General features: G+C 52.1%; 3 protein-coding genes and 1 non-coding gene across 4 annotated transcripts; 1 reads left to right on the top strand and 3 right to left on the bottom strand.

Moving 5' to 3' along the window:
• Window positions 1-3,630: 3,630 nt before the first annotated feature.
• QC762_605010 (uncharacterized protein) lies at window positions 3,631-5,503 on the bottom strand (the record flags this gene model as incomplete). Its single annotated transcript, XM_062892195.1, is given in 6 exon segments — window positions 3,631-3,801; window positions 3,889-4,521; window positions 4,539-4,754; window positions 4,818-4,994; window positions 5,014-5,322; window positions 5,438-5,503. 6 exon segments carry the CDS (start codon window positions 5,501-5,503, stop codon window positions 3,631-3,633), a joined length of 1,572 nt encoding a protein of 523 aa, XP_062740276.1.
• A 423-nt stretch (window positions 5,504-5,926) lies between these two features.
• On the bottom strand, window positions 5,927-6,028 carry QC762_0091290. The gene has a single exon. It is a non-coding gene; the product is annotated as a tRNA-Asp (tRNA).
• Window positions 6,029-9,767: 3,739 nt separating this feature from the next.
• QC762_605000 (uncharacterized protein) lies at window positions 9,768-11,195 on the top strand (the record flags this gene model as incomplete). Its single annotated transcript, XM_062892194.1, has 1 exon — window positions 9,768-11,195. The coding sequence occupies one exon, from the start codon at window positions 9,768-9,770 to the stop codon at window positions 11,193-11,195; it is 1,428 nt and encodes a 475-aa protein (XP_062740275.1).
• Window positions 11,196-11,546: 351 nt separating this feature from the next.
• Window positions 11,547-14,341, bottom strand: ALD5 (aldehyde dehydrogenase (NAD(P)(+)) ald5). The gene is made up of 3 exons (XM_062892193.1): window positions 13,591-14,341; window positions 13,130-13,529; window positions 11,547-13,067 (listed from the first exon to the last, which is right to left on the bottom strand). Exons 1-3 carry the CDS (start codon window positions 13,653-13,655, stop codon window positions 12,036-12,038), a joined length of 1,497 nt encoding a protein of 498 aa, XP_062740274.1. The 5' UTR covers window positions 13,656-14,341; the 3' UTR covers window positions 11,547-12,035.
• Between the last annotated feature and the right edge of the window lie 192 nt (window positions 14,342-14,533).

The raw sequence follows: 14,533 nt of genomic DNA, 5'->3' as shown, positions 1-14,533 counted from the left end.
TGGTGAACAGGGGGGTGGTTTTGGCTGGGGGGGGGGGAAACACTTTCAATTTTTTCCTCTTTTTTCTCTTTCAACTCTTCTGATGGAAGGGGAAGTCACCGGAAAGACCAGATGATTCAGGTGAGAAAGGCCATATCGGGATCTACGGGAGATGCTAGGTATCTGTTAACATCGGGGTTTTCACTGGAAGGGGTTAACACATCAGCCAATGAAGCACCGAGGGACGAACCTCTAGATGAGACTATATCATGGACAGGTTATAACATTATTTCCTTTCCAATTTCTCAACCAGGGTGGGGAACTGACGGAACTACAGTGTGCCATTTTTCGTAGCGGGCTGTGGTTGGGGAACAGGACTGCTACCTAACCCCAACCCGAACGCCGAGTCAGACATTGACCACCACGCTCCAGCACCTGACGTTTTGAAGGCAGGGTACTACCAACACCACGTGGCGTGGGAGTAGCATGGCAATGGGCGAGGTGGTGCTGTTCCCTTCTTCCAGGCTGACATTGTTTTGTTTCGAAATGGTAAGGTAGAGAGGGTTTGTGCGTTTCGCTTTGACCTGCCTCTTGCATGTTGAACCCTGGGACTGACAACCGTGAAAAGCTCTCGTGGTCTGTCCTGCCAAAACTCTTCCACTGAGCCGGAGGATTTGTTCTGGAATATGAGAGTGGTAAGGGAGTAAGAAGCTTGACTTGGAGGGAACGTGAACCGGAGACTTGTCCGTGCGCTTGGGCCTTTTTTGTTGTTGTTGTTACAGGCGGGCAGGGTTGGTGTAAGCGGTATAGTGCCTGTGAGACGGTCCAGCTAACTATGGGAGAGCACACTTTAACAAATCCGGGGCACTGGGATGCTGAGTGAATAGATGTCGTGATTTAGAAGGTGGGGTGGGGGGATTGGGGGGGGGGTGCATCAGATGGAGCAATGTCTAAAGGTCATAGACAAGCGGTCACAATCTGCAAGTAGGGATGGTTTCTGCAGACAGCACAGTGCGGTCGAAAGGGGGCCAGGGGGGGGGAGGGTGTAAACAAACCGGCAAGTAAACAATCCAGCAGCTGAGAATGAACTGTAATAATCACGGATTAAACATCGGCAGGGCTGGAGGCTTCGCTTCCAAATTCTTGAAGGACCTTGGTTGCATAGGTAAGAAACATAACAGACGGCAGATTAATCTATCCAAGTGTTAAAAAACAAGGGATAGAAAAGGGAAGATTGAAATGCTTTTGATGTCCTCTCCAAACCACCCAGTATGTAACTACCTAGGTGCTCGCCGACCTAGATGTTCAGTCTCAGCTTATTATGCTTGAAAATCTAAAAACACCCCAGCACCTTCTCACCACCATCCCAACTTTACCTCAACAACAACCCAGCTTTATCTCCTTACTACCTAGTTCCAGAGTGAAGTCGAATGGCGGATTAAGAGGGCGGGAATAGAATGGTGGGATAGAACGGCGGAATAGAACGGCGGAGTAGGATGGCGATGGCGCTGTTCAGATGGCGGAAGTTTGATATCTGGCGATGGTGCTGCTGATATCGATGTCAAAATAGCTGAGAATGGTCGCCCACGATTCCTACCAAGAGTCAAATGGCGGAAAATATCAGATAAATCGCGACAAAGAGATCACATCATATAGAAGGTATAGGAGACAGACTGGACCTCGTCCAACATCTGCAAATATGCAGCCACATTCTCTCGTTCACCAACAAGTACTCTATCTCCGTATATAGATACTCCCGTCACACCTCGAGGTGTCGAACACCATGAGCCTCCCGCTATCCGGTCCCATCTCGTACCAATGACACCACAAACTAGTTGGTTACTACTGGCGTCACAAGCCAGCCTACTGGTCATACAAGAGACGCCGGGAGGGCATAATCCGGTAACAGGGTTATTCGCTGTTGTTATGTGTTGTACGCCCGCAGAGATTTGTAAAAGTTGATGATATTTCTAGATACTCTGACAAACAGCTCCAGAGAGCAAAAACCTTTTCTCATCGTTACCAACATGTGGGCCTCAGGGCCGAAGCCCTGGGAGCAATACCTCCCACAGACCTACAGTCTGGCCCGTCCAGGCGACTGCCCGCCCAGTTCCACCGAACCACTGCGGGCCGAAACAAGGGGCTTGCCCGTGACGTTGTGATTGCCCTCGGAGCTGGGGGCCTTACCATACGCAGCCCGGTAGCCAACGTTATCGGCTGCCTCTAGCTAGCCCTCCTCAGATACGCCACGCGTGTCCTCGGCCTACTTACTGGCGTGGGGTGTGGTGTTGATACTATAGTAAGGGCGGGCGCTTGTGTACCGGTTGTTGTTACGGCTGCTAATACCCGTGGTATTCGTACCGCTGGCTCTGTAGCCACGGTGGGGTAAGGCTGGCTGCGGCGTGAGCTGCGACCACTGTCACGAGACTGACCATAGCCACGAGAGCCATCACCGCGATAGCTATCGCCGCGAGTCTTAACATAAGTCTAGACTATAACTTCAGCCAGGCTATAATTTGACGCTAATTGTCTTGACTCACATGAATAGCTGGCTAATACTGGCGCCATGAGCAAGTCTCTTGACCTAATCATGGAGAGCGAGCACGTCTGTGACACCACGGAACCGGATCAACTTCAGCGCCAAACAGATGTCCCTACCTACCCCACGACAGCGAGCAAACCGACACATTCTACAAGAAGCATATCAGGAACGACTCCACCGCTTGCTTCACACCGTCCCAAGGACAAGAAGCGGCCCATCACCAAGAGAGGGGCGCGATTCACAAAGCCCAGGCCTTTGCCCGTCCTCAAAGAGGTCCCCGAGTTCGCTTGCCCCTTAAGTTTAAAACTAGAGGGTATGAAAGTGTGTACCGATATTTTAAGCCTCGCTCACCTTTGAAACAGACAAGCTCGGCCAGGCCCCTAGATATATCTCTTCACTAAAGAACGAAAATTCACCTCTCAACTCGGAACTCAATACTTTCCGCATAAATGCCCAGTTACCTATCATCCCAAGGGTCTCAGTAACGCACCAGTTCTCGGTGATGACATCCATCCAAACCGCAACTTCGACCTACAGACTTTGTGATCTCCTTGCCTAGAACGGGATGTTGATAGTATTCCTTGTAAAATGCCTTTAGTTGTGATTTATTATGATTTATCTCCGTTAAGATATAGAGTTTACCTTGTAAAAAGCAGTAAGATTTAAGAGTTGGCTATTATACTAAACCTCTTATCTTTCTCATGGAGAGATATTTCTGATAAAAAGGAAATAGATCTTTAAACTTCTGAGCCTACTAGGGAGTTTCCCCATGTTGGTTTACCTAGCCAGAACTACTTGGGGAAAATTAGGAAACTGTTGAAGGGAGAATGCAGGAAGGAGGGCTATTCAAGATCTTTTGGCGTTGTTGGACGAAACAACCGATCCAGGGAAGGAAGGCTTTTAATCAGCTCTTGAATCACGTAGACGCTTAGATAGGTACCGCCGAGTTCTTCGCAAAGGCTTTTGCTGCGTGAAATCCTGCGATGTGTGAGAGATGTAGCTACGTATGGTAAGTTTAAATGAGGGAGACATACTATTCCACAAGTCCACACCCATAAAGCTACGTATAATCCCCCCCCCCTTCCAACCCAAATGTTTCCATGAGCCACTCATATCACAAACCATTCCCGTAGTTTACCCCAAACCCTCCACACAACCCTCCTCTCTTGCAAAATATCACAAGTATCAGCAACGGGCAGCACCACCGGCTTCCTTTGCCTCCCAATCTGAGTATGTTGCTCGAAAGCATACGCCAGCTCAATCAACTTCTCGGTGAACAGCTTCCCAATGAAGCTCAACCCAAAACTTAAAAAAAAAAGTGGTGGAGGTCAGTACAGTTGCGGATCACACGGGGAGGAATTACTCACGGTATGCCAGGCGCTTGCTCCACCAAATCCCCTTTTTGTATTCCTCTCCGCCTCTGTCCCCTCGGGTATAAACCCCAGCGGCACACAAACAACCGGGTACCCAACAAGGCTAGGAACATCCGAGGAGCATACTGATGGGAATACAATCGCGTCGGCCTTGTGGGTGTCAATGACAGCATCAATCCCCCTTGTCCCGCCGAGGTCTCTCATTCTCTCGATTTCTTTGGTCATCTCGGGCGACCCGAAGTCAGCAGACTTGACCACCTGCTCCCAGTAAGCAACGTCGCGAGCGGGGTATTCTTCTTTGGGGAGAGTCTTGGTGCAGTTGATGAGATCCTCTACAGTCCGAATACCATACGGGTGAACCGCCAGACTCCGAAAGCACCTCTCGATATCAAACCGATACTCCGCCGGCCCGACCCGGCCCTGTGGCGCATCAGCAGCGTTGATTTCCTCATAAGAGGAGTAATTCGCATCATCAATAATCCTCGCCCCAAGTCCTCTCACAACATTCAAATCCCCATCAAACTGCTCCATCACCGGAACGAGATCCATCTTCGCCACGGACGGGTCATCCCCATTGTTGCGCGGAACAGCAAGACGGCTGTTGACCAACCCACCAAGCTTCAGCGACTTGTATAGTCCGGCACAATCGAAAACGGAATCCGTAAAGTGTCGGGGTCTTCTGAAGTCGGTCCAGCCACGAAATTAAGCATAATCGCAGCATCCCGAACAGTCCGGGTCATGGGGCCGACAGGGCCGCGGAATCTTGTGACAATCACATTGTCCCGAGGAACAAGCCCCGAAGTCGTCTTGATGCTCACAAGATTGTCCCGCATAGCCGGGCAGGTGATGCTCCCCATTGTCTTCACAACCGTCTGTCAGTCAGCTTCATCCACCCGGGTAAAGCATAATACAAATATACCTACCTCAACCTCCACCGCCCCAGCCGCCAACCCAAGCGCAACAGCAACACCACTCCCACTACTACTTCCGCAAGGATCCTGTTCGCGATAGTAAACACCGCAAGTCTGCCCCCCCGACAGCACTCCAGCCGTTAGAGGCCGTCTGGCCGAACGAACGTGAGCTGCCCCATTCAGGTAAGTCTGTCGTCCCTAAAATGACAGCACCAGCAGCTCGCAAACGAGCAACGACAGAAGCCTCATTTCGTGTCCGAGAGCCAAGCAGGCAGTACGACCCTGCAGAGCTGTTCAACCCATCAATACTAACCGGCTCCTTGACCAAAATCGGAACCCCATGCATCTTTGACCTCACCCCCGTCCCTCGCCTTTCGTTGTCCCGCTTGCGTGCATCTTCTAGAGCGAAGGGACTGACTTCCAAGAACGAGCGAGTCGACGGGTTGATTTTAGCAATCCGGGCGAGGTAAGTCTTGGCGAGGTCTTCTGACGTGGTCGTCCCGTTGGTCAAAAGGTCCTGTAGGGTGTCAATGGAGAGGTCCCGGGTGGATGGGAGGGCTAGAAATCCGAGGTTAGCATCGCGGATTCGTTTCCATGGCCATATACCGCAATCGTTCTCCTGTGCCAGGAACCACGACACCCCCCGCTACAAGACAGGCAACGACAACTATGTGAGTGATATTGAGCTGCCCCCACATTGCAGCGTCGTGGTGATTGTTGTTTGCAGGAGAGTCGTGGCAGGTTGAATAGTGTGTTTCAGAAACGGAAAGGGAAGAAGAGAGGAGTTGAGGTCTGGAAGAGATCGAGGACAAAGATCAGCTGGGGCCACGCGAGTGAGCCTTGAATCAGAAGAAAGATAAGCCATAGGCATACTACAGATGGAAGTACGTTTCCATCTCTGTGAGTAGGAGAGAGAGCCTGTCAACAACGGTTGTTAAGTATGACCTTTGAAATACGCAGGGCTTCATCGAGGCATCTAGCATGTCACAGAAGCAACAAGAAGCCAGTCTGGGTGGGGTGCGGCACCCTACAGAAGAAGCCAGACGGGTCTACACCCCCCTTGTTTTTAGTACCAAAAGAGAACAAGCATATCCAGCTTGTAAAAAAAAAATTGCGTGGTACTCTCCCGCCGGGAATTGAACCCGGGTCTCGAGCGTTGTTATTCTGACTGGTGGAGACGAGGAATTGACAAGCTCACATACTGACCACTATACTACGGAAGATTTTATGAGTGTGAACACCCATCGTAGCTTGCCTCCCTGGACAGGATGTACGTTAATAATGCCTATGAAACTGCAACCAGGCACGGCGGCAACGACCATGAAAGATGCATATGCTGCATCCTTAGGACAACCTCCAATAATTTGAGGAGTAGATGTTGAAGGGGGTCCGAGGGACGGAAGCCCAAGGTAGTGTGCGATGTCAACAGAGAAACGATACCAAGCCCTCATCCCGTGTCTCGAAAGAGGTCTTGAGAGTACTATGCACCCTCAAAGAGAACAACCCCTAAAGATTCTTGCCTCATCATGCAACACAACCCTACTCGGGGACGTACATAGCTTTTGACCTCTCTTCGGTATGGTGGCTGCCTTCCTACTCCTGTCTCCTCCAACCTCCTTCCCCCCTCCCTACAGCCTCGTCAGAGACCAAGGTGGAAAGCCCGGACCGTATCTCCTGACGGACTTTACAACTTTTCCCACAAGACCACGCCGCAAATGCACCTGCTCAGGCAACCAAGAGAGAGTGATTAGAAAGTAGAGAGGTGACGATGTATAGGGCTGAGGTGCATATGCCTTTGCATATCAGGCTGCCAGATTCTTTGTAAGACCGGCACTTAACAATGACTGTGGCACGGCAGCTTTTGGCCCCCAGAAAACCATGCCGAGACCATTCTCGGACCCCAAATACTCGGATTACGTCTGATCCGATCTGGTAAAAAGAAACACCATCGAGATCTTGCTATAGACTCCTGTCTTCTCTGCTCCAAACTTGTTTCATGTGTCAAGTCTTATTTCTCTCGCTTCCGCGTGCAGATGGACTGCCGCGCTGACTTGCATCTAGGCTGATGCATAAAACGTGTAGACAACAACAACCTAATGTAGAAGGTCCCCAACCATGGCATGTGCTGTTTTCGGACTTGAAAGGGAGGGTTCGTTAGTTCATCTGATCAAAACTGCCCTGTAAGGTAGAGACGACCCATGTGGCGTCAGTCGGAAACAAACCAGACGTTTACTCATCGTCATCTTACCCGTCCCTCCCGTCTCACCCGCAGCCTTATCTCTTTAGAATTTGAGTTAACTTTGTGTAACTCTGCGCTTATGGCGCTTACTTGGAACCACACAAACCGGTGAGGTCTCTGTGTGTTGTGCCAGGAGCAGGCGACAGGGGTCCAGAGGTCCTTCGATGGCGTGTGCAGACGTGGCGTCTGAGCTTGAAAGGGTGTGGTCATTCAGCCGCGACAGGCGCCAGGCGATGAACATTGTGAGGGTGGCCATGTGGCAAAAAGGAAAATTCGGAGCCCGCGGAGCTTCTGCAGAAAACTACCGTCATGTGTGACCATGGGGTATTGACATGGTTCGTTGATAGCCGCCACATACAACCTCACACACACCACAATCACCGGATTTTGTTTCGGTGTGTTGGGGCTCGGTCCCGTGTTTGCTGCCTCCGGCACCAAATATGCTTCCAATGAGAGAAAAGCTTCTGAAGAAGGATCTCTGGTCTATGTTCCCCCATTGCTGTTGGCCAGCTGTTTTCTGCAGGGGGATAACGAGATGGTGCTCCCCCATACCGACGCGCAACGTTTGTGGGGGGATCACCTTACTACACCCCAAGGGCAACGGTACCCTTTTCCGGCAGTGTTTACCTCGAACCCTGCAGATGCTGGAGTGTCCCAGAGGCGTGAAAGTATGCGCTTTTGAACCATACGTGTAGACTGTGTTGTAATTTGTAGTGTGTGGCTTGTCGGTTTCAGTTGAGCCTTGCAGATGTTACATGTGATGGGGGGTAGCCCAAGTCGACAAAGGAGGGCTGCCATGCCAGTATCAGTATGGTGTTTGGTGCGTTGGGCTTGGTAATGGGCAGGACGGATGGTGGTCGTAACGATGAGGCGAGCAGATATATACCCCTGAGTCTGCCGGTTGCTTTTGTTGATGCTGGTAAGTCCTGCTATCAGTCAGTCCCAACATCTTGACTTCACCACCACCAGAGAACTTGTCAAACATCCAGTCTTATCCCGCAAAATGCCCGAGAGTTGCCAGTAGGTCTTCGTGCTTGATACATCGCCCCGACTGGTCTGTACTAAATGCTGACCAACACCAGCTCCAGTTGCTCCCACCATGAGGGGGCCAAAGCCCGGGATCACCGACAGGATCGTTTAGACTTCTTCAGCTCAGAACCAACGCGAGATGGCAACGTCTTAGTTCAAGCCACATACCAGCCCCGCCAGCCTAGAGACGCCAAGAAAGATATGACACGGAGGATACAGAACATCTTGGTTCCTTTCGAAAGACGAGGTTGATGGCGGGGGAGGGGTTCGGTCTCGAATCCAGGCACATAGGTATGTCGGATGTAATAAGATGGAACGAAACTATGGGAGTATTAGCCAGAGATTAATTTGAAGAGCAACATGGTGGACATACCTGTACTAGAAATCTTAACTTCTTTCATGACCTGTTGTTGATAGTGAGGCACAGGCGTGGTTCCCGCAACCTTGTCCTGGCGCCGGCTCATGACACCTGTCCGTGACCATCTCTCTGACCCAGCTATCGTCCCCTATCCAGCCGGTCTCCTTTGGCTTTCCCGAAAGCCCTCAGCTCGACGAATATGTCAAGTGTTTGACGAATCTGGTTCCGCTTCTCTTTTAGACTTCGGTCAGCTCGCACGGCAAAACGTCGGAAGTCCGTCGTTTGCAAAGTGTCGTTGGTCCTGATAAGCCTCAGAATTCATCCCCATGGAGGAATATGGCCCGTAATTTCGAGAGGTAACATAACCCGCATCGAGGGCGGTGGTGATGATATAAAGTCGGTCGCCAGTCGGGATACCGTGAGCGGAGTTTCCATTTCGGGACAAAACCGTTCGACCTCCTCCGAAGGACCCACACCTGTCCGCTCCGCATTACCATCCCGGCACTATCGTCGAACCCCCAGAAGCCACAGCTTCATCCTCGTGTCCCGGCTGACAATGATGCTAAGTCAAATCCTGAATGACTCCTAGACCCAAGAATAGCCCCTCGGGCCATGACCGCCCTAAACTTTCCCGATGTTCAACCGACATTCATCCATCTCGACACCACCATCTCGTTCCATGATGATAAGACTCGGCCCGCCCCGCCAAAACATCGGCTGAATCCCCAACCCACCCCGCAGTGATTGTATTATTCACACCGACACCCAACCTCCCAAAAGTCCCCCAATAAGCAATATATACGCAAAATATTGCAAACTGGTCATGGGACCCTAAAGCGAAGAGAGTCAGGTCCAGATGGTCCGGTTGGCACGGGCCGGCGGCAGATCCTCGGGAACTTGTCCACAGTGTTGGTGTTCTCGCCAAGCCCCCCCGTTCTTTCAAGCCTTGATGGAACGTCATCGGATGCTGGTTTGTCAGTCGTGAAATGCTACTGTCAGAGAACAAAAAAAAAACACGGGTTTAAGAGCGGACATGAAGAATGCCGCCAATGCAAGGCAAGCGCTCTTCCCCGGGGCTAACGTAGAAAAAAAGTATGCAGCCCACAAACCACACAAGGCCCTTGTTTTGCCCCTCCCCCCACACTCAAGCCGCCTCTACTTCGGGGCTTCTTTCCTCTCGTGAAAGGTTCTAGAATGCGGTGTGGTTGATCTTGCTGTCGCGATATCTGACGAGGCCGGGGTCGGATCCATCGAGTATATAAGAGGTCTTCCATGGCCGTGGTTGAGATTGCGTCCCGACTCGACTTCATCATCCGCCCGCCAGTCTCCCGCCTCCATGTCGACCGCCAGTCCAGACCACGTCAGTGTCGACAATCCCAATAGTTCCAGGAAGATGGATGAGTCCATCATCCCAGCACGCGATCCTGAAAAGGTCGACTTGTCGGAAGAGACCACGGATGAGGAAGCCTCGGCTCCTCCCCTCCAACAACGATGGAACCAATCCGCCACAAACATCTTCCGCTTTCTCGGCACCATATACGCCTTCATCCTCATGGGTATGACTGACGGCGCTGTCGGTGCCCTTCTTCCCTACATCGAAACATACTATTCCATCTCCTACACCGCCGTCTCCCTTGTCTTCCTGTCTCCCTTCATAGGGTACACCCTTGCAGCACTCAGCAATTCACTGGTCCACCACCACTTCGGGCAAGTTGGTATCGCCGTCCTCGGTCCCGTTTGTCGTCTCATTGGTATCATTCCGCTTGTCTTCCACCCGCCCTATCCCGTTCTGCCAGTCGTCCTAGCTTTCACCGGCTACGGTAATGGCATCGAAGACAGTGCTTGGAACGCCTGGATAGGCAATATGCACAACGCCAATGAGCTTCTCGGTCTTCTTCACGGCGCTTACGGTCTAGGCGCCACCATCGGACCCTTGATTGCGACAGCGATGGTGACCAAGGGAGGATTGGAGTGGTACACGTTTTACTATGTGATGATTGGTCTGGATGGTGTCGGTCTCGTATTTCTAACGGCGGCATTCTGGAGGGCGACGGCCAAGCTATACAGAGCTCAGTTTTTAGATACCACTGGTGGAAAGAGAACCACGACTCGAACAGTGCTCAAAGAACCCATTACTTGGATCCTCGCCATGTTCCTGCTTGGGTATGTAGGCGCTGAGGTGTCGCTGGGAGGGTGGATCACGACGTTTATGTTGCGAGTCCGCAATGCTGAACCTTTTCTGGCTGGTCTGACTGTTACTTTCTTCTGGCTTGGATTGACAGTGGGACGGGTGGTGTTGGGTTTTGTCACAGGGAGGATAGGAGAAAAGCTTGCCATCACCATCTATCTGGTGCTCTCGATTGTGATGCAAGTCCTCTACTGGACTGTACCCAACTTCGCGGCATCGGCAACCTTTGCGACGTTCTTGGGTTTCTTCTTGGGTCCGTTATTTCCGGCGGCGATTGTGGCGGCGACAAAGTTGCTGCCGAGCGATTATCATGTTTCAGCGATTGGATTTGCTGCAGCATTCGGCGGAGGGGGCGCGGCACTGTTCCCGTTTGCGGTGGGGGCCATCGCTCAGAGTAAGGGGGTGGAAGTGTTGCAGCCGATCTGTCTGGCGATTCTCATTTTCATCTTGTTGATGTGGTGGTTCTTGCCTGGTGGGCTGAAACCAGGCGGGCTGGAGAAGGCGAGGGAGGAGGGCGAGAAGGTCGGAGATGGGATGAGAAAGGTCATCAAGAAGGTGACGAGGAAACGGAATTAGCAAAGGTCTAGTTGGTCCTGGACAATCTCTTATAGGTTTTGCTGCTGTCGGTATAGCTAGCTTGAATGGGACTGTTCTTTTTCATATGCTACATATTGGAAGTCCAGCGGAAATAATGCGTCCAGCTCAGTTGCAATAAGCCAACCTGAACATGTGGATATGTGACGTGGTGGGGTCCCGTTTCAGGTGTAGGCAGGTGTTCAGTTTGCCTATGCCCATGAGGAAAGAACCACCAAGTCATCCATCGTTAAAATGGCAAAACCTACTTGCAAGCCTGACCAAGGCTAGCAAGACCACTCATCCTCTCACGTGCCCTCTCTCATTATCCCACGGCATATTCAGGGCCACAAACAAACACCCAAACGCAACGCCTCACCCGCTATTTCTTCAACAAACAGTTCCTTTTTCAAGAGTTTTAGGTAATGTACCCTGATACCGGATCAGTCTTGTAGCACCGAGAATCGTCACCAGGCCCGTCCAGATAGACATGTCTGTCTCACATTCTTGGTAGCAAGGTCAATTTAGGTTTCAATCTCATCACCGGTTCCTCTCAAAATGCATAAATAACGCGGTAGAGACCACTAATACCGGTCCATCAAACCTCATCACTTCTTTTGAGGACCATAATTTGGCCATACATGACAGCGTGTGGTTCAAGAAGATGTATCATAAAATGTTCGAATATCATCGCGTTTTGTCATTACTTCGTAACCCTGATACACCCAAAGATCAAGTCCAACCCGCAACCCAGAGTACGTTACATTGTGAGAATACATCAAGCTCCCAATTCATTACCCCTGAACCAGACCCACTTTTACCCCTATCCCGACAGCAAGACGCTTAACCAAACAACGCACCGCCCAATCTGATGGCGACAGACTTGTGTTGCGTGTAGTTGGCCAAAGCCTCCTCACCCAACTCGCGCCCGATACCACTCTGAGCATAACCACCGAATGGCAGCTGGTGCGAAAGCAGGTTGTAGCAGTTGACCCAGACGGTACCGGCACGGAGGGAGTTGGCGACCCTGATCGCGGTGTTGAGATCCTTGGTGTGGACAGCAGAGGCAAGACCATAAATGGTGTCGTGGGCCATCTGGAGGACCTCCTCCTCGGTGTCGAACTTGGCGATAGCGCAGACGGGGCCGAAGATCTCTTCCTGCATGATCTTCATCTTGGGGCTGACGTTGGTGAAGATGGTGGGCTGGATGAAGTAGCCCTTGTCACCGTGACGGGCTCCACCAGTCTCGACTGTAGCGCCCTCGCTCTTGCCGGACTCAATGTACTCCATGATACGATCGTATTGGAGCTGAGACACCTGGGGGCCTTGGAAGGTCTCGGGGTGGAATGGGTCGCCGACCTTGTTCGCCTCAGCGCGCTTCTTGAAAGCAGCAACGAACTTGTCGTAGATGCCGGACTGCACGTAGATACGAGATCCGGCGCAGCAGCACTGGCCGTGGTTGAAGTAGATACCAAAGTTGACCCAGCTGATGGTCTGCTCGATATCGGCATCGTTGAAGACGATATTGGGAGACTTGCCGCCCAACTCGAGGGTAACCTTCTTGAGGTTAGAAGACGCAGCGGCCTTCATGATGGTGCGGCCAACGACAGTGGAGCCAGTAAAGGCGACCTTGTCGATGTCCATGTGGGAAGAGATGGCAGCGCCGGCAGTCTTGCCGAAGCCAGAGATGATGTTGAGAACACCGGGAGGGAAACCAGCCTCCTTGACGAACTGAGCAAAGACGAGACCGGACAAAGGCGTTTGCTCAGCGGTCTTGAGAACAACAGTGTTACCAGTAGCCAGAGCAGGTCCAATCTTCCAGCCGAGCATCAGAAGTGGGAAGTTCCATGGGATGATCTGGCCGCAGACGCCAATCTAAATGACACGACAGTTAGCATTAGCAGTTTATGGTGGCTTCGTACCCAAGGACAACGCACCGGCTCGAGTCTGGTGTAGTGGAACATGTCTGGCGCAATATCAATCGTCTTGCCCTCAATCTTGTCGGCCCAGCCGCCATAGTACCGAATGCAACCAACAACGGCGCCAACATCTCCACGAGCCATGGTGATGGACTTGCCATTGTCAAGAGACTCGACGGAAGCAAGGAGCTCAAGGTTCTTCTCAATCAGGTCGGCAAGCTTAAGCAGCAAGTTTCCACGCTGCTGAGGGGTAACCTGGCGCCACGAGCCCTCGAAGGCATCGCGAGCAGCCTTGACGGCAATGTCGACGTCGGCCTCGGTGGCTTCGTGGACGGAGCAGATGACCTCCTCGGTGGCGGGGTTGATGACCTCAAAGGTCTTCTTCTCGACACCCTCGACGAACTCGTTGTTGATGAAGCTGTACAAGTCAGGGTTAGGGTGAGTGGTTCACTATGGGGGAAGAAAGAGAAGCCACATACAGTCCGGTGGGCTGCTTGTAGGTGCCCGTGGTAGGGGTCTTGAGCTCGGTGAAGACGTTGGCCATGATGTTGGCAGCTTCGTGTGACAGCTTGGGATATGGACAGATTGGGACAGGAAGAACGAAACCAGCTCGCTGTCTCAGGTGTCAAGGTGGGAAGCTGTGAGGGGAATGGGGAAGCAGCGAGGACGAGAGGGCGTCCCCGCAGGACCTTAAATACATGTTGCGCCGGAAAACAGTTGGGGACAAAGTAGTGGCGAGGGGTACCAGCTACCAGTTCATCCTTCCCCCCCGGATGGCACTGGCAGTGGACGGCCGAGTGGGTCACGGCCACGGAACTGGAAGTGCATGCAGCGGAAGCGGGGGTCGCGGGGTCGGGGGGTGACGCGGGTGGCTCTGCCTCTTCCCCAGAATCTCCCCAAGCGCCCCAGAATCTCCATCATTTCGAGGCAGACAACTCACGGGGTATCCATACCAAAGGTCCACGGCTCTCTCTCTCTCTCTCTCCACCACCTCACCGCTGGTGACTTGACTGAAGATGTTCTCACGATGTCCACTGGATTCCGCCATCCCGAGCATCACATCTCGTTGGCTGCTCACTTTCCCCGCATGACGATGGCAGCGGGACTATGAACCCCGCTCAGGGGGCGACACATAATGCTCCATCCCAGCATTGAAACATAAGCCGCGTTGAAGCGTGCCTAGGCATTCATGTCATTCGTCCATGTCTTTACCTGGATGATATCAGAGCCCAGAGTCTATCCCCGGAAGCTGGGGCAAGAAAGCTTGAGGAAAGCCGAACAGACGGATTGCTACCATTCCCTTGTGTTGTCACCGATCTCCACGGGTTTGTTGTAACACTCCGCCTCCCCGCATCTTTCCTTTGTTGAGACGTCCATTCCTCGACTGCCTCGGCATGATCATTAGTAGTTGATCTTCGAGGT

This window comes from Podospora pseudocomata, chromosome 6, assembly GCF_035222375.1.
Source record: "Podospora pseudocomata strain CBS 415.72m chromosome 6, whole genome shotgun sequence".
Taxonomy (NCBI): Eukaryota; Fungi; Ascomycota; class Sordariomycetes; order Sordariales; family Podosporaceae; genus Podospora; species Podospora pseudocomata.
This window is presented reverse-complemented; position numbering and strand designations above follow the sequence as displayed.